Source organism: Papio anubis, chromosome 16 (genome assembly GCF_008728515.1).
Source record: "Papio anubis isolate 15944 chromosome 16, Panubis1.0, whole genome shotgun sequence".
NCBI lineage: Eukaryota > Metazoa > Chordata > Mammalia > Primates > Cercopithecidae > Papio > Papio anubis.
In genome coordinates, this window is record NC_044991.1 from 81,807,933 (window position 1) to 81,834,352 (window position 26,420).

The window sequence follows — 26,420 nt, forward strand, 5'->3', positions numbered from 1 at the left end:
ATTTTTGCTATTGAGTTATACAAATTTCTTATGTATTTGGGCTATTAATCCTTTATCAAGGATATGGTTTGCAGATATTTTTCTCATGCTGTAGGTTGCCTTTTCACTCTGTTGATTTTTTCTTTGCTATGTATAAACATTTTAGTTTGATGTAGTCCTACTTGTCTATTTTTGCTTTCGTTGCCTGCGCTTTTGGTCTCATATCCAAGAAATCACTGTCAAGACTACTGTCATAAAGCCTTTTGCCTCTGTTTTATTCTAGGAGTTTTATAGTTTCAGGTCTTACATTTAAGTCTCTAGTCCATTTTGAATTGATTTTTTGTTTATGGTGAAGTAAAGGGTAGAATTTCATTATTTTTCATATGGATATACAGATTTTGCAGCATCACTGGTTGAAAAGCCTATCATTTTCCCATTGTGTAAACTTGACACACTTGTGAAAGACCATTTTATTGTATAAGCATCAATTTATTTCCAGATTCTCTTTCTGTTCCATGTATCTATATGTTTGCCTATGTACCAGTACCATATTATTTAGATTATTGTAGCTTTGTAGTATATTTTGAAGCAACTCTGGCTTTGTTCTTTTATGTTGATTGTTTTGACTATATAAGGTTCTTTGTGTTTTCATATGAATTTTAGCATTGCTTTTCCTATTTCTGAAAAATCCCCTGGGATTTTGATAGAGGTTACACTGAATCTGTAGATCATTGTAGATAGTATGGAAATTTTAACAATGTTAAGTCTTTCAATCTATGAAAGCAGAATGCCTTCACATTTATCTGTGTCTATTAAAATTAATTTCTTCAGTGTTTTCTAGCTTTCAGTGTACAAATATTTCACCCACTTGGTTACGTTTATTCCTAAATATTTTGGGTTTTCTTGATGCAATAATAAATGAGATCACTTTCTTAATTTTCCTTTGGGATTGTTTATTGCGAGTGTATATAAATACAACTGATTTTGTATGTTGATTTTGTATCATGCCATTTTACTGAATTTGTTTATTCTTTGTATGTTGATTTTGTATCTTGCCATTTTACCGAATTTGTTTATTTGTTCTAACATTTTTGTGTGTGTGGATAGAATCTTTAGGGTTTTCTACACATAAAATTATGTCATCAGCAAATGGAGATAATTTTACTTCTTTCCTTCAGATATTGATGCCTTTTACTTCTCTTGTCTAATTGGTCTAGCTAGGAATTCTATTACCTTGTTGAATAAATGTGGTGACAGTGGGCACCTTTTGACTTGCTCCTGATCTTAGGAAAAAAAATGTTTGTTCTTCACCGTTGAGTATATGGTCTTCATCATGTTGAAGTAATTTTTTTCTATTCCCATTTTGTTGAGTGTTTTTATCATGAAATGTATTGAAATTTGTCAAATGCCTTTTCTGCATCTGTTGAGGTGATGATACACTTTTCATCCTTTCTTTTGTTAATGTGGTGTCTCCATCTTGCTGTGTAGAACCCTTGCATCTAAGAGACAAACCCCACTAGATCATGATATATTACCCATTTAATATGCTGCTGAATTCAGTTTGCTAGTATTTTGTTGAGAAATTTGCATCTATATTCATCAATGATATTGGCCTGCACTTTTCTTTACTTGTAGTGTCTTTAACTGGCTTTGGTATCACAATAATTTTGGCCTCACAAAATGAATTTGGAAGTGTTCCTTCCTCTTTAATTTTTTTGAAGAGGTTGAGAAGAATTTGCATTAATTCTTCTTTAAATGTTTCATGGAATACACCAATATTTCTTCCAATAAAGAAATACACAAAAAGCCATCTGATCATGTGTATTTCTTTGTTGGAGGATTTATGATTAATTATTGAATCCCTTAATAGTTACAGGTTTGTTCCAAGTTTCTATTTCTTCATGATTCAGTCTACATAGGTTGTATGTTTCCAGAAATTTATCTGCCTTTTCTAGGTTATCCAAGCTGTTGACTTTTTCTTGGTGTATCATCGTTCATTGTAGTCTCATAATCCTTTTCATTTCTGTGGCATCAGCAGTAGTATCTCCTTTCATTTCTGATTAGACTCCACTTATTTTCCTTAACCTAGCTGTTTGTCAATTTCATTGATCTTTCAAAAAACAAGTCTTGGTTTCACTGTTTTTTCCTAGTGCTTTTCTATTCTCCATTTCATTTAGTTCTAATCTAATTTTTATTATTTCCTTTCTTCTCCTTTGGGCATAGTTTGCTGTGTTTCTAGTTCCTTGGGGTGTAAATTTAGGGTGTTTGAGGTCTCTCTTCTTTTTTAATGTAGGCATTTACCATTATAATCTTCTTTCTTAGTATTGATTTTGTTACTTCACACAAATTTTGGTATGCTGTGTATTTGTTTTCATTCAGCTAAGGATATTTTCCAAATTCCCTTTTGGCTCCTTCTTTGATCTATTGGTTGTTTAAGATTGTGCTGTTTAATTTCCACATGCTGTGATTTTTTTTCAGTTTTCCTTCTGTTACTGTTTTTTTGGTTTTATTCCACGGTAGTTGGGAAAGATACTTAATTCTGTTACTGTTTTTTGGTTTTATTATGTTGTGGTTGGGAAAGACACTTAAATTCGTCAAGACTCGTTTTGTTACCTAACACATGATCTATCCTATGTGCACTTAAGAAAGTGTATTCTGCTGCTATTGACTGTATTTGTCTGTTAAGTATAATTGGTCTTCAGTGTTGTTCAAGCACTCTATTTTCTTACTTACATTCTCTTTGGATGTCCTATCTGTTATTGAAAGTGGAGTATTGAAATCTCCTACTATTATGGTGTTGCTTTCTCTTTCTCACTTCAATTCTATCAATCAGTGTTTACTTCATATATTTGGTTGCTCTGGTACAGGATACATATATATTATAATTGCTATATCTTACTGGTGAATTCACCTTTTTATCATTATAGTGTCCTTCTTTGTCTCTTACTTAAAGCCTATTTAATCTGATATAAGTATTGCCACCCCTACTCTTCTTTTGATTGCTGTTTATATGGGTTATCTTTTTCCATGTTTTCACTCTCAGCCTATGTGTGTCCTTAAATCTCAGCGAGTCTCTTGTAGACAGCATATCATTGGACTTGGTTTTTAATTTATCTTTCGATAGGGCAGTTTGATCTATTTCTATTTAAAGTAATTACTACGCCAGGCATGGTGGCTCATACCTGTAATCCTAGCACTTTGGGAGGCTGAGGCAGGTGGGTCACTTGAGGTCAAGAGTTTGAGACTAGCCTGACCAACATGGCAAAACCCTGTCTCTACAAAAAAAAAAAAAAATTAGTCAGGCATGTTGGTGCACACCTATAGTCGCAGCTGCTCAGAAGGCTGAGGCAGGAGAATCGCTTGAACCCAGGAGGCAGAGGTTAGCTGAGATCACACCACTGTGCTCTAGCCTGGGTGACAGAGTGAGCCTCTGTTTAAAAATAATAATAATAAATAAATAATAAAAATACATAAGTATTGATGGGAAATGACTTACTTTTATCATTTTATTATCTTCTATATTCCTTGTAACTCTCTTGTCCTTATCTTTTTCTCTTGCTGTCTTATTTGTGATTTAAAAAATTATTTAGGATCATATTTTGATTCCTTCCTCATTTTCTTTTGTGTGTTTCCTATAGGTATTTCTTTTCTGGTTGCTGTGGGGCTTATATAACACATTTTATAGTTATGATCATCTATTTTAAGATGATAACAACTTGACTTCAATCACATACAAAAACTGTACTATTCCACTAGACTCCTTTATGTTACTGTTGTAACAAATTTCATGTTTTTATATTATGTATCCATTAACATAATTTTATAGTTTTTATACTTTTATCTTTTCACTTCTATATCAAAATTAAAAGCTGTTTATACGATATTTGTAATGTTACATGTAATGCAATGTTATAGTACTATAATATGTATTTGTGTGTGTGTGTGTATATATATGTGTATATACCCCTTTTCCAGTAAATTATATGCTTTCATTTGCTTTCATGTTTACTATCTTCATGTTACTTTCATTTCAGCTTGAAGGACTTCCTTTAGCATTTCTTATAAGGCAGATTTCTTTGTAAGAGGACTATCATGTCTTGCCTTGGTTTTCTCATTTGCAAAATGGAATGATAGTGGAAATAAATACATCCTTGAAAAGTTTTATGTGACTTGTAAATATATCTGCAAAAGTTAGTTATCATAATTATTACTTTAGCATGTATATTGAGGAAGTTTCCATTATGACATTATGAATTAGTGTAGATTGCAAGGCTTGTGTGTGTTGTGTGTGTGCATGTGTGTATGTGTTGTATGTGTGTGTGCACATGCCCACTAGGTGTAGTTCTGAGGTAGAAACAGAGACTGTTGCCTTAAAATCTGATTGTCCTTTGACCCATAAAATTATGACTCTGCCTGCTCTGGAACAGTCACTTGCTTCTCTTGAGCGGGGGTGTTCAGTTGCTGATTTCCTAAACCAATTTCCTAAATGGGTAATCGTGTTCTGACTCATACAATTCCCCCTACATTTCCTGACTATTTCAGGTGACTATCTCTTCCTCTTTGCCCTTAATGGAGATGTAATGAAGTCACATGTTTCAAAGTCGTTGCTGTGTGTCTGGCTGGGGTGGACTACTCTTACATAATGTCTCACTAGAGGATCAGAATAAAGTTGGCATACGTATTCTACTTCCACCTCAATTTCTAACCACGTTGAAAAGAAAGAGATCTTAAAATGAGAGGTGGCTTTCAGGGTCTAAAGATCCTCTGGCTGAAAGTGTTTAGTTAGTCATTAGTGTTTCAGATGTGTTAAAAGCACAGGCTTTAGGGTCAGTTTGCTTCATTTTTTAAGCTGTGAACTTGGTTGTATGACTTTAACATTTTGCAGTCTAGTTTCCTCATCTGTGAAAAGGTGATAATAATAATATTTATTTCACAGAGCTTTTATGAAGATCAAATGAGATATTATCTATAAAAATGCTGGCCAGGCGCAGTGGCTCACACCTCTAATCCCAGCACTTTGGGAGGCTGAGGCGGGCAGATCACCTAAGGTCAGGAGTTTGAGACCAACCTGGCCAAAATGGTGAAACCCTGTCTTTACTAAAAATACAAAAAAAAATTAGCTGAATGTGGTGGTGGGTGCCTGTAATTCCAGCTACTCAGAAGGCTGAGGCAGGAGAATAGCTTGAACCTGGCAGGTGGAGGTTCCAGTGAGCTGAGATCAGCATGGGCAACAGAGTGAGACTCCATCTCAAAAAAAACAAAACAAAACAAAACAAAACAAAACAAAAAAGCTAAGCACGTTATGTGGCATATGTGTGGGGACCAATGCATGTTGGCATCAGTATGATTATTTTCATTGGTTTGGCCCTTCAGTAAGTCATTGCTGGGCAACTCAAGTCTAGCTGGGTGCTGGAGAGAGAAGCATTAAGTATAACAACAGATAATGCAGTAGAACCTCATGCAGCATATATGAGAACAGAGAGAAGAGAAATGTTAGTTGACACTAAGGTCAGGGCACGTTTCCTAGAGGAAGTAGATCTTGAGGGAAAAGTGAAATTTCCCTGGAGAAAAGAGGCAGGAGAGAGAGAGGCATTTGCCTTCCAGAAGCACCATGCAAGTAAATGTATGGGTGAGTTGGGTCTTTCATTCATATAGTCCACTTATAATTATTGAGTTCTCACTATGTGAGGGGTTCTGTGTTTGACTCAGGGAACGCAATGATGAGCAGAGCAAAACAAAACAAAACAAAAACAAAAACAAAACCTATTCCTGCCCTATGTAGTATGTAACTCTCACTTTTCAGGCAAGACGAGCATGAAACCAATAACCCATAGGAAAGGTGTAGGACATCATTGGATGGTGTAGCCTTGAGACTGACTAGGTGTTAGGATGGGAGGTGTCCAATAGGGCCTCTGTGGGTAACTGAGATTTAAACTGAGACCCATGTGGGAATGGGAGTGAGGTAAGGAGAGACAGAGAAGGTCCTGTGCCAGGAGAACCATGGTGTCTTCTGGGAACTGAACAAAGTCCACTGTGGCTGAGACATAGAGCACATGGGAAAGGTATAGAGAGGACACTGGTGAGATAGTGTGGACAAGACCACAGGGGGTCTTGGTGGTCATTCTAAGGATGCAGGCTTTTGTCCCAAGTGCAATGGGAAGTCACTGAAGTGTTCTGTTTATGCAGGGTAATATTTCAAGACTTATGTTTTGAAAAAAAAAATCTGCTATGTGCAGCATGCATTAATGGGGATTAAAACGGAAGTGGAAGACCAGTAAGTAGTTGTGACAAGATGATAGTGACTTGAATTGTAGTAGTGGCAAAAAAATAAACAAATAAATAAACAAACAAACCAACAGTTGTATCTGGTGAGTCCTGAGGCACTTGGTGTAGTTGGAGAATAAGATACATGGTGCTGAGTCACTGACATGATATGTATGGGCAGTTTTTGAGGAGCAGGGGTATGACATTTCATGCTAAGAAATTTGCATTTATACTATGAAAAGGGCTGATGGAGATGAAGAAGCAGAGAAATGAAATAATCAGATTAGTGTTGTGCATGGAGGGTATTTATTTCTCTTCCCACCTGCTTCTTGAGCTAAGCACTTATTGAATTTAGAGTAATAGACGGGAGAAACGGCACAACATCATTGCAAGCAAAGATTGATGGAAAGCGGATGCTTTTGTGTAACAGCACAAAAGAGATATATGAAAGAGAGGTTAAACTTCTAAGTGCGAAAAGCTATTGATCTTGTAAATACTTACCCTGAAGCCACGTAAGCCTTCTCTCAGGCATGACCCAAATATTCCAAACCTCCAATGCAGCCGAGGATGCGGATGTAACTGGATAAGGGATGACCACTGTGGAAACACAATGAGCCAAGACACTTTGTGGAAAGGGAGGGGTTTACAAAAGTGTTAAAGGAGCCGAGGGATTATAAGATAGAGGAAGGAGAGAGAGAATGTCTAGTGGAGATGGCTTTCTTCCCTGCTAGGAAGAAGGTGCCACTGGGTAGTGTTCTCAGAGCGTAAAACAGAGGCCCCATAACCATTGAGGAGCTAGGAGTAAGTCAGAGACAGAGGGAAAATATTTGGAAAACCAAATTCATTATGTACTTTCTATAATTTGGACCTCAAGTCAAGGGTCATTTTTGAGACTGTTGACACTCAACCTCTGACTGGTCAAGAGTAAAATAATCTAGTTATGAATTGGAACACTCTTCCTTCCCTTCCCTTCCTTGGGTTGATGTGTTTAAGACACTTAACGTGGGGAGTACTCGGAAGGGATGGAATATTTGGAGGCTTTTGCAGTTGGCTGAGAAAGAAGGCTGTCTGTCCACAGAGACCAAAACAGACATAAGAACTGTTGATCAAGTGGGAGTCTTTGGGAGGATTTAAAAAACTAAAGAAAAAAGAAAAACCAAAATGTTCTTCCTCTATAAAGTTTTAAGCCTGTTCCACTTAATACGTTTCAGAAAATTTCATAAGGAAAGATAATTTGTTAACCATTCTTGCTGTGTGCTACAGATAACACTAAATTCACTTAAATACATCTTAACTTTCAGATAGTAGACACTTTTTCAACAGATTGTGCTCAGCTGTGCTGTGCCGTACTGATTTCTGGGCCTCACTTTTGGTGTTGTACACTGGAGACATTCATTCAGGGAGTGTGTCAAACTTTTAATTGTTCATTTTCAGGTTACAGAACTCAACAATGTGAAGAACGTAGCTCGATTGCCAAAGAGCACCAAGAAACATGCCATAGGGATTTACTTCAATGACGATACCTCCAAGACTTTTGCTTGCGAATCAGGTTTGTCTCAGGCAGGGCAGGGGGGCTTTTGCTTTTAGATTCTGAATGGATGCTGGGCACACAGTTTAATCTTTTGGACATTTCCACAGATCTTGAAGCCGATGAGTGGTGCAAAGTACTCCAGATGGAGTGTGTAGGAACACGGATCAATGACATCAGCCTTGGAGAGCCCGACTTACTGGCCACTGGGGTTGAGAGAGAACAGAGTGGTATGTAAAGAAAATTCTCTCCTCTCTTTTTCAAAACTGCTTCTGTCTCCATATAATAAAATATAAGACATCTTCATTATGTAAAGTTTTTGGGGTATAAAAATGTATAAAGAAATAAATAAAATAACCTTTTATCTAATCCACAACATGTGTTAACATTTCAGTGTATCTTTTTCTTATTTTCTTTTTCCAATTCGTAACATGAATGTATCCACATTAATAATATCAATTAGAAATTCTGGGGAACCTGCTATGTGCCAGTTTGTTGGAAGATGCTTTACTCATCTCAGATTATTTATTATACGTTTCATAGCAACCCTATGATATAGGTATAATTACATACAGCCCTATGGTATAGGCATAAATACACTTCATAGCAGCCTTATGGTATAGGTATAATTCATTTTGCACATGAGGAAACTAAAATTTAGAGGAAGTAAAGACCTTCCTTCAGTTCCATTAGCTCACTAGTGTTTGATTCTAGACAATACCGTTGGGCCTATATTTACAGTGTACAGATTTTAAAATGTCATGGGCATTTTTTGGTCTTGCCTTTTTCACTTAAATTGTTATCAACAGCTTTGCAATGCTTTCAATATAATTGAAACTTTATGAATATTTCACCACATTTAAACCCATCTAAAATCTGTAATTAAAAAAATATATATTTTGTTGAAACACTTGAGCCAACTCTGAGCTCAGCACTCAATCTGGGAATAAATAATTTAAAATAATAATGACCAAAATATTCATGAACACTTCAGCAAAAATCAATGTTGATTTACAGAACAAACCTGAATGTGAGGAATCATTTCTTTGTCTCCTAACAGCTGAGCCTGGGGACAGGGTAGATCAGATCACAGAGCTCTGCTTTAGCTGGTTGACTTGATCTATGAGGGCATGTCACCATGGAAAGGTCTGTGGGTCATCTGGTTTGATTACGGACATGGCAGAGATGGAATTGTACTGACTCTTTCTGTAGGTGCACACTCCAATGTCAGTAAAAAAAATGCTGTCCCTCCCAGTTGGAACTCTGTCTTCATGACACATTTACGATCTGTGACTGTTTTGGATGCAACGTATCTACCATAACCCATCTCCATGGAAGTGTTATTGACCGAGACCTAGAAGCGCTGGGTAATTCAGAGGAGCCTCTTTGTAGGTTGGAAAATTGAGTTACAGAGAAGTTGAGTCATTGATGGGATTACACAACCAATCCCCAGGCTCCTCCTTCTCGGGTTCACTAAATCAGGATGCTCCAGGCAGAGAGGATACATAGGAGCCAAGCATAAGGAAAACCTGGCAGGTTTTGATTATGATTCATTTTTTCACCTAGAGTGCTCAGATCAGCACTTTTCACAAATTTGTATTTGGGAAGCAGTATCCTGACTGCACTACAGTCTGAATTTAAAAATTGCTGGTGCCTAGGGGATACCTTTCCCACAGCAGGTTTCTGTGCCTCCGTTTCCTCTTCTGTTAAATGGAAATCATAGCTCTGGTCTACAAGTATCAGGGATTATTATAAATTCAACTAAGTCCTCTCAGGCCCTTTACAATGTTAGTTAGTATGATGTCAAGTGATTGTAAATAAAATGGTTACTCTACCACTATTGCTGTTATTCTTTTTAAAATTTTATTATTTTTTTCTACCTCTCCCCTGTTGTTATTCTTGAGTGAGGTAGGACTTAGAGAACTTCTAAGCAAATAGATTGATAATGATCTCTCTTACCTTTTACTTAATGTAGATAGTCTTTCTTACTTGGAAGTTTCAAGGGGGAAATGCACTCAATTAGAATACATTTTTTTCAAATAATTACTAGAAATCAATGAATATTTGCTTATTGGGAGCATGAAATAATTTAAAATTTTTGAATAGTAGATAATGGAACACATTTCATGAACACAATATCGGCATTACTATTTACTAAATTCAACTAAAATCTATGAAAATTCAAATGACTATCTTATTATAAAACAATGTATTTAAAATACCACTAATATAAAAGTGTTAATGCCACAATGTCATATGTAGGCAATCTATCATAATGATGCATAGTTGGAAATATATTTGCTATAGTAATATTTTTGTTCATATTTCACTGAAAGACTTTGACTCAAAAACTTCTTAATGAAGTTTCCAGAAATGTAACAGAAATATGGTGACTGTAACTGCAGGGATGAGAATTAGGTTGCAGTAATCAGCCAAGCTTATGTAGAATAATTTTGGTTGCATTTTAGTAATCATCCAAATATGCAATGAACATTTCTTTCCAGTATTTTGCTAAAGAAAGTTCTTTGTTAAAACTAGTTCAAATATATGCATTGGCATTTTCCCAAATTATTGGCCAGTGAAGTGTATAGTATTACTGTGGAGTTTTGTTTAAATGATTTGAGATACAGTTTATTCATTTAGTTATAGAAATTACAAGTTGATCAATATAACTTTAATAACATTAAACCATGACATAGTTGTTTTGTACCTGCATGTTTTGTGAGCACAAAAGTGTGGATCTGGTTAATGTGTTCTTGGCAGGAAAAAAAAATTGCTTTTAATGGTTTTATTGCTTTAGACTTTTATTGGCATACACATTTTTATTATGCAAATTTAAAAATTCTAAAAATGATCTTTGCTCATGTAAATAGTGCTTAGTGTATGCTGACAGTCAGGCTGTATCATTATTATATTATTTAATAGGATCTGCATGTAAGAAATTATTTTCTGGGACTGTTAATTAATGGGAAAGGTTTATCTTTCTGAATATGCAACCAAAATCTAGAATGTGAACTTGAATTGTTTTTAAATGCCTCTATGTTCCTACAATGTCTTTGATGTTTTATTCCTGGGGATTTTAGACTAACCTTTTGTTTTTCTCCCAGAGAGATTCAATGTGTATTTGATGCCATCTCCTAACTTAGATGTACATGGCGAATGTGCCTTGCAGATTACATATGAGTATATCTGTCTTTGGGACGTCCAGAATCCCAGAGTCAAACTCATCTCTTGGCCGCTAAGTGCCCTGCGGCGGTATGGACGTGATACTACGTGGTTCACTTTTGAGGCAGGGAGGTGAGTTTAATGACTTTTAATGACGATTTTTCTGTTTTGTGTGTGTGTGTGTGTTCATTTTTACCAGGCTCACATCATATGAGGCGGTAGGTTTACATATGAGACCCAGCTGAAGTCACTTGAGGAAATTCATAGAGTTGCAATTACATAATATGAGGGGTCTTGTAAAATATTTATGTATTCAACATGGCTTTTCTCCCCTGTGGAAGATTCTAATGTTTCACATGCATGATACAAATTTTCATTACACAGTTTGTTTCCATACCACAAACTGAAGTTGATCCAGGTAAAAATGTTAACAAGGTGCCATTTCCTGGGTCAAGCTGAACAGAGGCCAGCTTCTTGATTTTGAGAAACTTTCATATTATTATTTCACTTATGTTTCCTCATCTGAGCTAACCGTGGTAGATTATTAATATGAGGGACCATGGAGTTTTTACCAGCTGCAATTTATTGAGTTCCATCTATTTGGCTTACAGTGTAAGGATTCCCATGAATACTGGAAGAGATTCATGCTCAAACTTGCTCTTTGTGATACCTACTAAGCATTTTCTGGGTTTTCTCTTTTTCCTCTTAGGGTTGATCTGGGAGAGATGAAATAGTGCCAATAATATATGGGTTGGTTGCTACCTACAAAAAGACTCCTCTAGTCAGAATCCTATTTTCCTTGTCCTTAACTTTTCCCTCAGAATTTAGGATTCATTTGGAAACACTGCAGATTTTTTTTTGTTTTTGTTTGTTTGTTTGTTTTGTTTTGTTTTGTTTTGTGACATGGAGTCTTGCTCTGTTGCCCAGGCTGGAGTGCAGTGGTGCGATCTTGGCTCACTGCAAGCTCCGCCTCCCGGGTTCACGCCATTCTCCTGCCTCGGCCTCCTGAGTAGCTGGGACTACAGGCGCCTGCCACCACGCCCGGCTAATTTTTTGTATTTTTACTAGAGATGGGGTTTTTCACTGTGTTAGCCAGGATGGTCTCGATCTCCTGACCTTGCGCGTTGGCCTCCCAAAGTGCTGGGATTACAGGCATGAGCCACCACTCCCAGCCAGATAAATTTTCTATTTTAGAATTTTAAATGCCTAAATTTTAAGAAGTATAAGTTCTTCTGTATATGGCCTGACATTACACTGAAATTGAAAACCATCAACTTGTGAGGTTAAATAACAATTGCTTGTAAAAGCAGTTATTCCTGATAGGAATATGACTCTTGATATAAGGAAAGTAAACACAGAAGTTCTAAACACCCCAATCCATGTGAATGGGTAACAGTAGTGGTCCCCTCTAACTAATCTGTTCATTCCATTTTAATGAACAAAGCCCAATTATTTAAAATTTATGTTTTACCTGTAGTCTCAGCTACTCAGGAAGCTGAGGCATGAGAATGGTGTGAACCCGGGAGACAGAGCTTGTAGTGAGCCGAGATCGCGCCACTGTACTCCAGGCTGGGTGACAGAGTGAGACTCCATCTCAAAAAAAAAAAAAAAAGAAATTACATTTTACATAATCAAAGCCCAATTATTTAAAATTTGCATTTTAGAAATATGATCAATTTGATGTTCTTACAACTGTCTGGAAAGTTTTTTACTTTATACTTTTCATACAGCTCTTTTCTGGTCTCTTTTATTTTTAAGTACCTAGAAACAAGTTGGTGAATCTTTCAAAGACTATAAAAGTTATCAAAAAAAGTAAACCTTCAATGTTTAGAGCAATGTTTTTGTTTTGTGAGAATTACTTATTTATTCTTCTTATAAGAAAATCCCAGTCCAGGCCGGTGGCTTATGCCTGTAATCCAAGCACTTCGGGAGGCCAACACAGGAGCATTGCTTGAGCCCAGGAGTTTCAGACCAGGCTGGGCAACATAGGGAGACCCCATCTCTCCAAAATTGTTGTTATAAAAACAATCGCACATGTATGTTCATCACAGCACTATTCACAATAACAAAGACATGGAATCAACCCAAATGCTCATCAATGATAGGCTGGATAAAGAAAAGGTAGTACATATATACCATAGAACACTATGCAGCCATAAAAGGAATGAATCGTGTCCTTTGCCAGGACAAGGATGGAGCTGGAGGCCTAATTCCTTAGCAAACCAGTATAGGAACAGAAAACCAAATACTGCATGTTTTCACTTATAAGTGGGAGTTAAATCATGAGAACACATGGATACATAGAAGGGAACAACACATACTGGGGCCTATCTGAGGGTGGAGGATGGGGAAGGGAGAGGATCAGGAAAAATAAGTAATGGATACTGAGCTTAATACCTGCGTGATGAAATAATCTGTACGATAAGTCACCATGACACAAATTTACCTATGTAACAAACCTGTACATTCTGCACATGTACCATAAACTTAAAACAAAAGTTAAAAAAAAGGAAAATAAGAATACTTATTCATTACTGGACATATTGTAGAAAAAAATAAAAGCTAATTAAATGAAAAAAAAATTAGCCAGGCATATAGTGCCACACATCTGTGGTCTCAGCTGCTCCAGACACTGAGGTGGGAGGATCACTTGAGCCTCGGAGGTCGAGGCTGCAGTGAGCTATGATCGTGCCACTACAGTTCAGCCTTGGGCGACAGAGTGACACCTTGTCTCAAAAAAAGAAAAAAACAACAACAAAAGAAAATCCCTATAGAAAATTAATAATTTTTTTGGTAAGGTTGGTGTATTTTTTCCTTTAGGTCTCAGAAATTATGTATGCATTAACTATAGCCAGTGAAATCTAAGTATTGAAATTGTTTTATAATATAAATAGACTTTTCTATGACTATATATCTCAAAACACCTCCATTCATATTTCATATTGATGTGTAAGAGAATTCTGCATCGATCAAGACTCTTTGGATCTGTTTTGGACAGTACTTATTCAGTTATTAATATTTTAAAATCATTTTTTATTTGCCATTTCTAATAGTAGTAGAAAAAGTGTATAGCTTTTTATGGCAGTGTTTGAATACCAAAACCTTAGTAAATTTTATTAGTATCTCATGTCTATTTTAAACTTAAAAACATTATCTTATTAATTTTCCAGGTATAGGATGAACACTGTACATATCCTGCAAATGTTTAGTTTATTCATATTGAAATCCAATAGAACTGCTAAGGACTTAGGTGATTACTTAAAAGATGTTGATATTTCTCCTAAGTGCAGTAGGAAACCATAGAGACTTGGAGGCTGGTATGTTTGAGTCTCTGTGTGTGTATGAGATGTGTGTATATGGGTTGTGTGAGTATGTGATGTAATTGTGTTAATATAAAGGGCCGGACGCGGTGGCTCACACCTGTAATCCCAGCACTTTGGGAGGCCGAGGCAGGAGGATCACGAGGTCAGGAGATCGAGACCATCCTGGCTCGAAACCCCGTCTCTACTAAAAGTATAAAAAGTTAGCCGGGCGTGGTGGCGGGTGCCTGTAGTCCCAGCTACTCGGGAGGCTGAGGCAGGAGAATGGCGTGAACCTGGGAGGCGGAGCTTGCAGTGAGCCAAGATCGCACCACTGCACTCCAGCCTGGGCGACAGAGCGAGACTCCACCTCAAAAAAAAAAAAAAAAAGTATATAAAGGTCACTTTGACCACATTGTGTGGACAGTAGGATAGAGGAGATAGGTATGGATGTGGGGGATATTGAACCAGCTCAAGTGAAACAATGGCGGATGAAAAGATATATTGGTGACATAAATTCCAGAACTATTTCAATGGTGTTTACCAACATGCTGACTTGGAAGATACAAGTGTTTTATTCCATGACTTTGACGACCCCTTTATAGTCCATCCATTTGCTTATTTAATCCAAGAACTCCATTGGTTAGATGATTATAATATTCACAACCCAGGCCACTCAATGTTATATCTCCAATATTGTGGGGACATAGAATATTTATTGATTTTGAATAGCATTATTCTTATGCATTGGCCACGTTTTGCAGGCCTGGTGCAAACTTGAGATTGAATGGTCAGAAAGGAAAGTGTGGGAGTTGTATGCTTCGGATCTTACTTTTCAAACAGCATGGTGTAGTATACGAAGTACTCATTCAGAATTTAGAGAAACCCTGGGTAATCTCTACTTTTTGCTAGCTGCTAACCTTGGACAAAGTTCTTAACTTTCCTTGTAAATTTATTGGAGTAATAACTTTCTTGCAGATTTGTTGTAGGTAAAGGCAGAAATGCATGTAGATGACCTGGAAGGATGCTGGGCTTCTCCTAAATAGTATCTTTGGTATTCTATTATGATTACTTTTGGAGCAGAACATGGGCTTGCAGGCTAGTGTTAAATGCAAGGTAAAATTACTATTTTATATTTTGCCTGAAACTCAAATAAAGATAAATTTTTATAGTTACCATCAAGATGCTCAGGATAATAAGATCATTCGTGTTCCACCAAGCATGAAAGTTTCATGTCTGCCTTGCTTTATTAGTGAAGATAATTTTTTCCTTGGCTATTTTTGGATGTGTTGAAACAAGGCAGTTTTATATTAACCAATGTAATTTTCCCCATCTCTCACATCAAGAAGTGAGCAGAAGTTGTCTGTCTAAGCATATAGTTTTCACATATCCCACATGCATCTGCAAAAACTTAACAATATCCTCTAGAACACAGGAAATCTTTCTTGGACAAAGTTCTGCTCATATTCAACCTCTCTTAGAACTAGAACTGAGTGTTACTCCTGCTCAGTGGCCCCGTTTCACCCCACCAAAGCTGACAGTGGGACATGTGTAATAGACTGAACTGGAAGTTGGAGGAAATGAAGTAAAATTACAGTTCTATCACATACTAGCTGTGGGAACGTGGATATGTCACTTAAAGAGCTTTATTTCATTGCAACCTGTAAATTGGGAACACATATATTACTTGTCTCACAGGATTGCTATGAAGATTAAATAAAGGCACATGTAAAGACACCTGGAATAGTGCCTGGATGTGGTAGGCAGCTGTATCAACCCAAACTGGTACAGAAAAGAAACTCATTGACTTCCATAAACTCAAAGTCTGAGGAGTAAAGATGGCTTCAAGCTTGGCTTAGCTCAGTGTCCAAATGATATTCCCAGGTTTTATTTGACAGTTCTGTTTCTTCTAAAATAGTTTCATTCTAGCTCCATATGGTGACTTTCAGGAGCTTTGAGATCTCCCCACACTATCTCAGTAGAAGAGAGATATGTTACTACTCTCTGCTGTCATTATATATACTATGTGTCAAGCACTGCACTTTACACAAAGCTCACAGGGTAGAAACACAATGAGGGTGGTTCTCTGAAGGCATGAAGAGGGTACTGTTGCCATCAGAGGAGGAGTAGAGGTGAGGTTTTTAAAAACTAACAAAATATGTACAATATAACATTTAATAATTGCTCAAAACAAATTAGGTCAAGAGGCTGTTTGACTGTAATTAACATTTGCACTCTCAATGGTGCTGATTTCCAGGGCAGTGGTTCTTAGCCAGAGGTGATTTTGCTCCCAGGGGACATTTGATAATGTTTGGAGACATTTTTGATTGTGACAACCTAGGCAGGGGATGTTACTGGCATCTAGTGCATAAAGGGGCCAGAGATGCTGCTAAACATCCTACACTGCGCAGAACAGTCCTCGACAACAGAGGATTATCAGGTCTAATCATGTGGTTGAGAAACCCTACTCTAGCAGGTGTATGAGCCATTGAAAATCATCACTGCCATTTATTGAGCCCTTACTATAAGAAAGCCTCTGTGCTAAGAGGCTCATTACCCCATTTAAACTACTCATTATCATAGAAACTAGGGGATACAGTTATTTCCATCTTAAAATGAAACTTGGGCAATGGCAAGAGGTCCAAAGACACAAGGCTGATAAATTCAGGACTCATGCTCAGATCTTTTACTTCCAAACTCTATAGATTTCTAAGAAGGCTCACCTTCTACTGGAGGTTAGCCTAGTTCTTAGTTAACTTCTGCAGAGGTGAGGAAGAGCAAGCATGCTTACATAACCAAAGCTTGCTAAATCCATTTTGGATGATGTTGTGAGCATATTATCCTTTCCCACTGAAGCAGCCTCACTATGAGTAAGGCATCTGTCAATAAGCCACAGACTTGCAAAGATGCTGGTGATGTAAATATTCCTCCTGAGCTGTGCACTGGGGTATAAATGTCCTTAGTTTGAGTTGACTTTTTGGAACCCCCTATATGTTCTCTTAGTTTGGAGTGTAGGCACATACAGCCAGGATTGTTCATCTTTCCGGGGTGGCACTCTGCGGATCACAGGTCATTAGTGTCTTCTGCACATGTTTTTCTCCTTCTCCTGGTATCAGAAAATCTGACCACAGTCTCTATTTTTTGAGGAAATTCAAAATTGGAATATAACATTTTTAATAAGATGAATTGCACAATTAATGACCCTTGGAGACAGAGAATAATTAGTTTATCTTGGGGGCTAAGGGATATATTACTTATTTTGTTTGAAGTTTTCTTAGTCTTTTGTTTGTTTCTTTCCACTTCAAAGCCCTGAAACCTCACTGAGGCACATCAGACTGTCAGGGGCACTCATTTTTTTATGGGAAGATGCAATTGACATGAAGTTCTCAGGGAAGATCCAATTGACATGAAGTTCTAACTGCAGCATCACCCCCCTGGGAACCATTCTTGCAATGTGATTGTGTAGAGAAGGGTGGCAGGTGTCCAGTGCCTTTCTCTGTTAACTGTATAGCTCGCTGCTGAGTTAGCATGCTTCAATGTCAGACTTCGCCTTACCTCCTGACTGATTTAAATTAATACCCTGGGCTTTGCACCTGCAGGAGCTAGAGAAGCTCAGGTGACATTTGGCAGAACGTACTAAATAATTACTGCACATGAGTGCCTTTCTTCACGAGCCAGAGAGAGTCTCTCTTGTGCTTTTGACATGGTTTTAAGAGAAACTTTTAGGTATGCCAAAAATATGTGAAAATCCAAATTGCAAATACAAATACTTTTCCTTAAATGGAGTTCACAAGTGGTTTATGAAATAGATTTTTATTTATTTGGATATAAAGGCATCTGAACAGCTTTAGAAAATAATTAGTTTCTTGCATATTTCACCCTAAAACCAGCCTAATTGGGGAAATAATTTTTTATTCAAGAAAAAAATTGTTTTCTCCTTTAATTGGTGAGTTTACATGTAAAAATGACAATTATTTTGATAGCTTATGAATATTTTCTATTTATCTCTTTGAATATCTGAAATATATGTCTATTTGAATATTTGAAAGCTACATGTTCCCAATTTATCTTCTTAGTAGCTTCTTAGTAATCTCCCACTTCTGAATGTTTTACAGAGCATACACTTATCCTTATTGAAGAATTTGAAGCAGGTAAGCAATCCAGTATACTCAACTCCCCCAACTATGTTGAGTATAACGATTAAAATACAAATGTGCTGGATCTAACACAAGTTTGCTCTGGAGAAGTAAAATCCTCTTCTTTTATAAGAAAAAGGGAACAAACATTGTGTCATTTAAATGGCCACTTGTTATTCATTAGCATTTTCCTCAAAAATAATTTTAATTACAAAGATAATGCACATATGATAAATATTCCAATAGTAGAGGCATGTATGAAATCAGAAGGAAGCATTTTCTACTCCACAGAGTAACCTCTTTAATAATCATCTTAATGGATGTTCCATTATTGCATGTCTACTATCTACCACACACTGTGCTAAGTGAGAGGTATGAGGACAAGCAAGACAAGGCCACCATTGTAAGAGGCTTAGCTAGATCCTATCCACCTCTGAGCTTCCGTGATTTTATTAAATAGCATGTGCAATTCTTGAAAGAAAGGATGACTGTTTTCTGACCTTTGAGGCAAAATTAGGCACTCAGCAACATACCTTGTCTGTGGCTATCTTTAATGTAGGTGATGGCCCACTGGCATTTGTGATTACTTTATCTGAGATGGTATTTTGGAATTCTAGAAATGACTAGTAAAAATGAATCATTCCTTCCTTCATGCAATATTCACCTAGTGCACCCTAATGCCTGGTGTGGTTTTAAGCACTGCAGATATAGCAGTGAAAACAACATACAACTTACTCAATAGAGGAGAGAGATATAGACAAAGGCAAACATTTTAAAAGGTAAAATAGATGTCAGATTGAAAAATAAAGTTGGGAAGGACAATAGACAGTGCCAAAGAATGGGTGCAGTTTTAAAGAGAGTGAGCAGGACTGGCTTTACTGAGTAAGTAATGTTAAGAGGTGAGAGTGTGAGCCATGTAGGAATCTGGGGGAAGAGCATTTCTTCCAGAAGGAAGATGGAAGAAGATGCTGAAGAGGAAGTATTCAAAGAAGAACCAGGAGGTTAGTGTGTCTGAGCAGAATCAATGGATGGGAAGCCACATGACACAGGTGGAGATGCAGCAGGGTCAGCCCATGTGGAGCTTGAAGGTGGTTGTAAGGAATTTGGCATTTAGTCTTAGTCTGATGGGGAGCCATCAGGGGCTGTGCAGAGTTGGACAACTACAGAGTTTGAGCAAGTCCCCAAGATGGCTCTCACTTCTGACACCAACTGCAAGTTCACGGGTTTCTAAAACTACCCTAAGATTTAGTAAGTCACTAAAATGACTCCCAGAACTCACCAAAAGCTATTAAACAGAGTTATGGTTTATCACAGTAGGGCATATAGAGTGAAATCAAGTAAGCAAAGAAGCACATGGGAGGGAGTCCAGAGAAGTACCAAGTGTGGAGCTTCTGTTATCTTCTCCCTGTGCAATCTAGGCATGCTGCTTTCTTCCTACCAACATGTGACATTACACATGGAGCATTGTCCACCTAGACGCCCCTGAGCCACCACTCACAAAGATTTTACTGGGCTCCGTTATGTACGTGTGATTGATTGGTGGCTCACGTGGTGGATCTCAGTCTCCAGGCTGACTGACACCACATGACCTGAAGCCCTTATCTTGAGTCATATTGTTCCTATATGTCTAGCTAAGTTTCCAGGCAGGCAAACTTTACCTTGCAGGAGATCCTAGCAAAGATCTATTTTTAGACAAGGTTAAATTCTTCTCTATGCTAGAGGTGTTAAGCAAAGAAGTGACCTAATCTTTTTTTTTCTTTAAGACTTTCTCAGGCTAAAACCAGTTACAGGGTATTGTAGTACTCATGTGAGGGACAAGAATGGCTGTGGGCATGTGGGTAACAGTGAATATGGTCTTAAGTGTTGGATAATGATAGGTTTTTAAGCTAAAGCCAGAAGGATTTACTGACAGATTGGATGTGGACTAAGAGGGAAAAGGAAGTGCTAGGCACCCTCCAGGAGCAGCTAAGACTGCAGAGAAAGGGTGCAGAGTGGGCACTGGGGCTGAGGATTTTCCAGAGGTCAGTTTTGGAAAGGCTAACTTCAAGGCTCATTCAGCAGTTTACCCCACTTACTAAGCCGCCATTTCATCCTGTCAGGGATTAGTAAAGCTACACATTGTGTTTGAGTTTAGAACTGTTAAAAGCACTGCTAATTCCAACCCATTTTTTATAACTGCTACTGCAGGAAGAATGTGTGAAAATGCTTTCTTCACACAAGGAGTTAGATCACATCATAAAGCAAAATGGAACAAAGTGATTTCCTTTGACTTTATGCATATCATAAGTGATAAAGAACAGACACAATTAATAAACAACCACTGTCTGTTATACTAGCTTTGTTCTATGACTACAGATAGTAGTTAATTTATTCTTTTGTTTGTTTGTTTTTCCACAAACCTTCAAGTCCAGACAGTAAGTATTAAAATTTACATCTGAAAGTGATAGCGAAGGTCTCTGTGCACATTTGAGGGGACTCTGGCTGTTAGGAAAACTGTGCTAGTGACGATGAAATGGCAGGAGGAGGGCCACAGTGTGGCCCTGCACAGTCTGCACTGGGGTCTTTCTCTTCACCCTGCACTCCAGCTAATAAGCTTTATATCTCATAAGGTGTGCTAATCCTCCAGCACAGACACTGTACTTCACTGGAGCTGGAGAAACAAAACACCCAATTTTTGCATCCTAGGTTTCTTTAGTTAAAGCTGATCCTTTTCTTAGAGGGCGATTCCTATTTCTGAATTCATATTTTCATTCTCAAAGAAGAGGTTTATTTTATTCTGTTTTCAGCCACCCATGAGCCTCCACATCACTCTTTCTCCCAGCCACACACATTCCATTCCCATACATCTTCGTCATTATTGCTTCCCCACTGTTGTTCTGGGTTGCAAGCCGCCCCCATTTCCTTCAAGGCAAGTTTGTGGTTGTGCCTCTCTCATGAGGTTTTTCCAGAGAGTCCTGTTCTCTTTGGCTTTGACATTTTAAAGGGTTAAGATAGCAACAACAACAGATTCTAATTCAATGCTTATTTGATGCCAGATCCTTTGCTAAATACAAAACGCAATCTCTCACCATCCTGTGTGGTTTGGGAGACCTTGTTATTCACATTTGAAATATGAAGTCATGGAGACTTTGAGAAGTCAAGGAACTCGTCCAGGGTTGCGATTGCATCATGGGAGGGAGCTGGGATTGAGACCCTCTTATCTTCCAGACGTTGCTCCACATCACCTGGAGCAGGGCTCTAGGAACTAGACCTGTGTTTCCAAAAATGTGGCATGAATTTGGGCAGTACAGGTGATGTTAAATAAATGTGAGTCTCACAGTGATGAGGTCATTTTCTTTTCTGTTTAGTTTTTGATCCTTTTGGTTGAATAATGGAGAAACCATTTAGTTGGATGCTGCATGCCTGACATACATCTGTAAAACTTTCTAATATACTTGTGTTACTAAGAAGTGAGCAAACTTCTAGCTCAGATCTTTGACAGCAAGAGGATGTAGCAGAGTTTTATAACAATTTTTCATTTATTTATGTATTTTTTTTTTTGAGATGGAGTCTTGCTCTATTGCCTAGGCTGGAGTGCAGTGGCGTGATCTCGGCTCACTGCAACCTCCACCTCCTGGGTTCAAGCAATTCCTTGCCTCAGCCTCCCAAGTAGCTAGGATTATAGGCACATGCCGCCACGCCTGGCTAATTTTTGTATTTTTAGTAGAGACAGGGTTTCACCATCTTGGCCAGGCAGTCTTGAACTCCTGACCTTGTGATCCACCCGCCTCGGCCTCCCAGAGTGCTGGAATTACAGGTGTGAGCCACCATGCCCAGCCTTTTAATGTAGTTTTTAAGTCTGCTTTCAACTTACAACAGGGGATACTGATTTGATATTGATGTGATGATTCCAACTTACAAAAATTTATTCATTTAAGGAAAATGAAGCAAGTTGATTAAAAACAAATCACATACTGGCACAAAGATTTGACAACCAAAGTTGTATATGAATGATGGATGTCGACAACTGTCCCATGCTCAGAAGCCTGAGTGGCAAGTGATACATGATGTAATATCTTACATCAATTCCCATTTCTCACCCGACCAGTCATAGAAAGGGCTAGGAAAACTATTGCAGCAGCAAGTGGGCCAGATTGCCCTTATCTCCAGTGAGCACACACACGGGGCACTAGGAGAATAGACTGCTGCTTTGTCTTAAGCTGAGATCAACCAGGCAGCAATGTCAGTGATTGGAACAGGAAAGACAACAAAGATAGTCAACCGCAGAATGTCCATGTCATCTCAGTCTGTACTGAAGCAACAATTCCCTAAACTCAGACGCTGCCCTGTATAAAAAAAACCTCTTACCACCTACTCATTACTTGGGTTGTCCCTTGTCCTCATTTTAGTCTATGTCAATGATTTTCAACTGGGGATATTTGTCAATATCTGGAGACACTTTTGGTTGTCAAACTGTGGAGTACCACTGGCATCTAGTGAGTAGAGGCCAGGGATGCTGCTCAATATCCTACAACGCCCAGGACAGCCCTAATAGCAAAGCATGATTGGACGATGTCAGTGTTGCTGACTTTAGTAGAGCTGAGATCAAGTCCATATTACAAGCTCCTTCGAAATTCCTCCCGAATTTATTCCTCAAAATGAAGCTCTTAGAGCCTACATGGCTAAGCCTCTTGCTTCTTCATCTCATGTCTGTGCAAGTGTGTTTTCTTGTCATAATGTTGTTGGCCTTGCTATAGCCCCAGGGATGGAGGGAGGGGATTGTACTCCACTTGTTCAACCTGTATTTTTTTTTTTTTTTTTGAGGCGAAGTCTTGCTCTCTTGCCCAGACATGAGTGCAGTGGCGTGATCTCGGCTCACTGCAAACTCCGCATTCCTGAGTTCACGCCATTCTCCTTCCTTAGCCTCCTGAGTAGCTGGGACTACAGGTGCCCGCCACCACACCCGGCTATTTTTTTTTTTTTTTTTTTTTTGGCATTTTTAGTAGAGACGGGGTTTCACCATGTTAGCCAGGATGGTCTCAATCTCCTGACCTCGTGATCCACCCGCCTTGACCTCCCAAAGTGCTGGGATTACGGGCGTGAGCCACTGCACCCGGCTTCAAACTGTATTTTCAGTTTGCCTCACTTTCACAGACAAAAGTAAACATTGTGCTTTTTTTTCCCTTTTAATTTTATATCCCTCTCTGTCAGGTGCTTCAGATCTGTTTTTCTCAGGTTTTTGAATACCAGATTTTCATTTTCCCAACGCTGACACCCACCCCTCTTCTCAACTGTACATTTCCTTTTTTAATTACTGCATCAGTATGGCTCATGCAACCATGATATTATTCTCAAACGTTTTGCATATGTAGATCTTGTCTCTACAAATTAGTTCTCAGCTCCTCAAAGAAAAAGCTTATGTTTACATCCTTCACAACGGCTGTTATGCTTTGTCTCTGGTAGGTGTAACGAGTACCTTATTCTTTCAATTATAACGTAATTGTAAATGTAAAATACAACATTGATTTAATAGCTGCCTTGGCAGGGGTGGAGAAAAAGAAAAGCCTACCTTAAATGTACATGTTGGCTGGGCGTGGTGGCTCATGCCTGTAATTCCAGCACTTTGGGAGGCTGAGGAGGGTGGATCACCCAAGGTAAGTTCGAGACCAGCCTGGCCAAGATGGTGGAACTCTGTCTCGACTAAAAATATAAAAATTACCCAGGCGTGGTGGCAGGCACCTGTAATCCCAGCTACTTAGGAGGCTGAGGCAGAGAATTTCTTGAACCCAGAAGGCAGAAAGGTTGCAGTGTGCCGAGATGGTGCCACTGCGTTCCAGTCTGGGCAACAGAGCAAGACTCTGTCTCTCTCTCTCTCTCTCTCTCTCTCTATATATATATATATATATAGACACACACACACACACACACACACACACACGTTGAGGTCAAAATGTGTTCTGCTTTTGGCAATGTCCATATATTCTAAACACACACACACACACACACACACACACACACACACAGAGAGATACAGAGAGAGAGAGAGAGAGCCATGTGCACAGCATACATCTTGGAAGCAAGAAAATATGAAACTAGTTGGCTTACTGATTTCAAATGTTTACTTATTCATTCTGTCTACCATGAGATAATTTATTTTAGTTTTCATAATTTCAGCCCCATTAGTATTTTTCTAATAAGATATGTTAATGTGCAATGTTTTGGGCAAAAGGAGAGAACAGAGTTTCTGAAGTTGGGCACTCAGTGTGTATGAACCATAGTGTCTGGGTCTTGAATCTTCACAGTACCCAGGACCACAGTCCCAGGACATGCACACTTGTGCTCTGTCCACTAGGCTCAGCCCCACAGGCTGCCCCTCTTCCCACCATCTCCCCAACGTGTTGGCTTCACTTACCTGTGTCCCACCTAAAAGCTTTATATGTGCAGTTCTGTCTGTCAAGACTGCTTTTCCTGCCTTCTTTCTCAAACCACTCCCCTCCCCAGGGTAACTCAATGAATTCTCAGTGTCAGTAAAAGTTGCTCAAGGAAGCCTAGGTCAGGTTCCCAGCTATGCCTTTCCTAGCACTGCCTTCTGCTTCACAATTCATTCTACAGTTGTTTATTGAGCACCAAATGTAAACCCAGCCATGCTCTAGGCATTAGTGGAAAAGCTGTGAATATATCACAATAAAATCCCTGTCTACAGGGAGTTCACATTCTGGTAGAGTAATAGAAGCTCTCTTTAGTCGAAGATATAATTGTGTACTCTACATATTCTATTTAATACTTGCAGTAAGTCCAGGTGGGAGTTCTTAGCATTACGTTTGTTTACATATGAAAATGCAGATTTAGACAGGTTAGATAGCTGGCGGTAGGTCACAAAGCTGGTGAGATGCCAGGTCAGCCAGGTGAACCCTGGTCAAACTCCTGCATTCTATTATGTTGCCTTGACATGTATTTGGTATGTGGAAGAATGAATGGTTCCCAACATTTTCTGAGCTATTGGTTCCCTCTGGACTTTTGAATAATGGAATAATCCATGATTTGGAGTGACAGGCATTTCATTTAGGCAATTATTGGGAAACTCAAAACTATACCTGCATCTGTATGGCAGCAATATTATTATATTTGAATGCTTATCTTCACAGAGGAAATTAGAAAGACCTAACTTAAACTTATTTTTTAACCTTCTCTGGGTTTCCAATCCACTGGTTTCCGTTAATGTAAGGAGTGTCGGGTCACTTGGGACTACTTTGGATACAGGAAGAGCATCCAGGGTAAAAATCAATGGATAAAGAGAAAGGAGGAATCGGGAGCATCAGAAGTCAAAGCAGGTGGCTTTGCTATTCTGCTAAAGGGTAAACCCATTAGAACATCTTTGTTCTGTGTTGAATTTTCTCTGGAGACGAGAAGCAGACATGGCTGTATGAGGTTATGTAAGACCATTAGCCTGTTTGATGTACCTTTCTTTTCACTTCCTTTTTTTGGTTTGTTTGTTTTCTTCTCACTGCCCTGGGGAGTTAGCCCATCATGTGGTTTTGATGGAGGCATGTAGTAACATTTTAAAGTGTTGTAAAGCTGCTTATGAAACAGTTCCAAACACATCAAGTAGGAGGGGTGGATACGATAAAAGGACTTGTGGGTAGAGTATAGCAGAGACCCGATGGAAGAGCATCTGAAGGTCAGTTTGTGGTCATTAGCATCTTCGTGGGTCAGGTTATCCAATGAAGGACACATGCCTTTGAGCGATAGGAGCAAAAGCCCTAACAATTTACACCAAAGACCTCATTTCTGTTCTATTTAGAGCTCTTAATGCATTTTGTGTCTTTATTGCGCAGTGGTGATTTCTTGGCCAGATCTGGTTGATTAAGGCCTTTTGACTCTCACAACTTAGAAAGAAAATGAAACAAGTTGCTGACATATAAAATTCAGGTGTCTTCACGTAAAAGTCAAGAAGTCTTGCTTCTCTTAAACAATCAGAAACTATGAGTACCTTGGACGCGTATTTCCCCATTCCCCCACGTAGACACCTGACTAGGGCTGACTTCTGGCTCCTATGCTTAGACGGGACCT

At 38.5% G+C, this 26,420-nt stretch overlaps 1 protein-coding gene across 1 annotated transcript in view; it reads left to right on the forward strand.

Moving 5' to 3' along the window:
- Nucleotides 1-26,420, forward strand: part of DOK5 (docking protein 5) — a 170,945-nt gene that overhangs the window by 100,264 nt on the left and 44,261 nt on the right. The window contains exons 3-5 of the mRNA XM_003904593.3: nt 7,678-7,792; nt 7,882-8,001; nt 10,879-11,068. Coding sequence (XP_003904642.1) covers nt 7,678-7,792; nt 7,882-8,001; nt 10,879-11,068 — 425 coding nt within the window. The remainder of the gene's footprint in view (nt 1-7,677; nt 7,793-7,881; nt 8,002-10,878; nt 11,069-26,420) is intronic.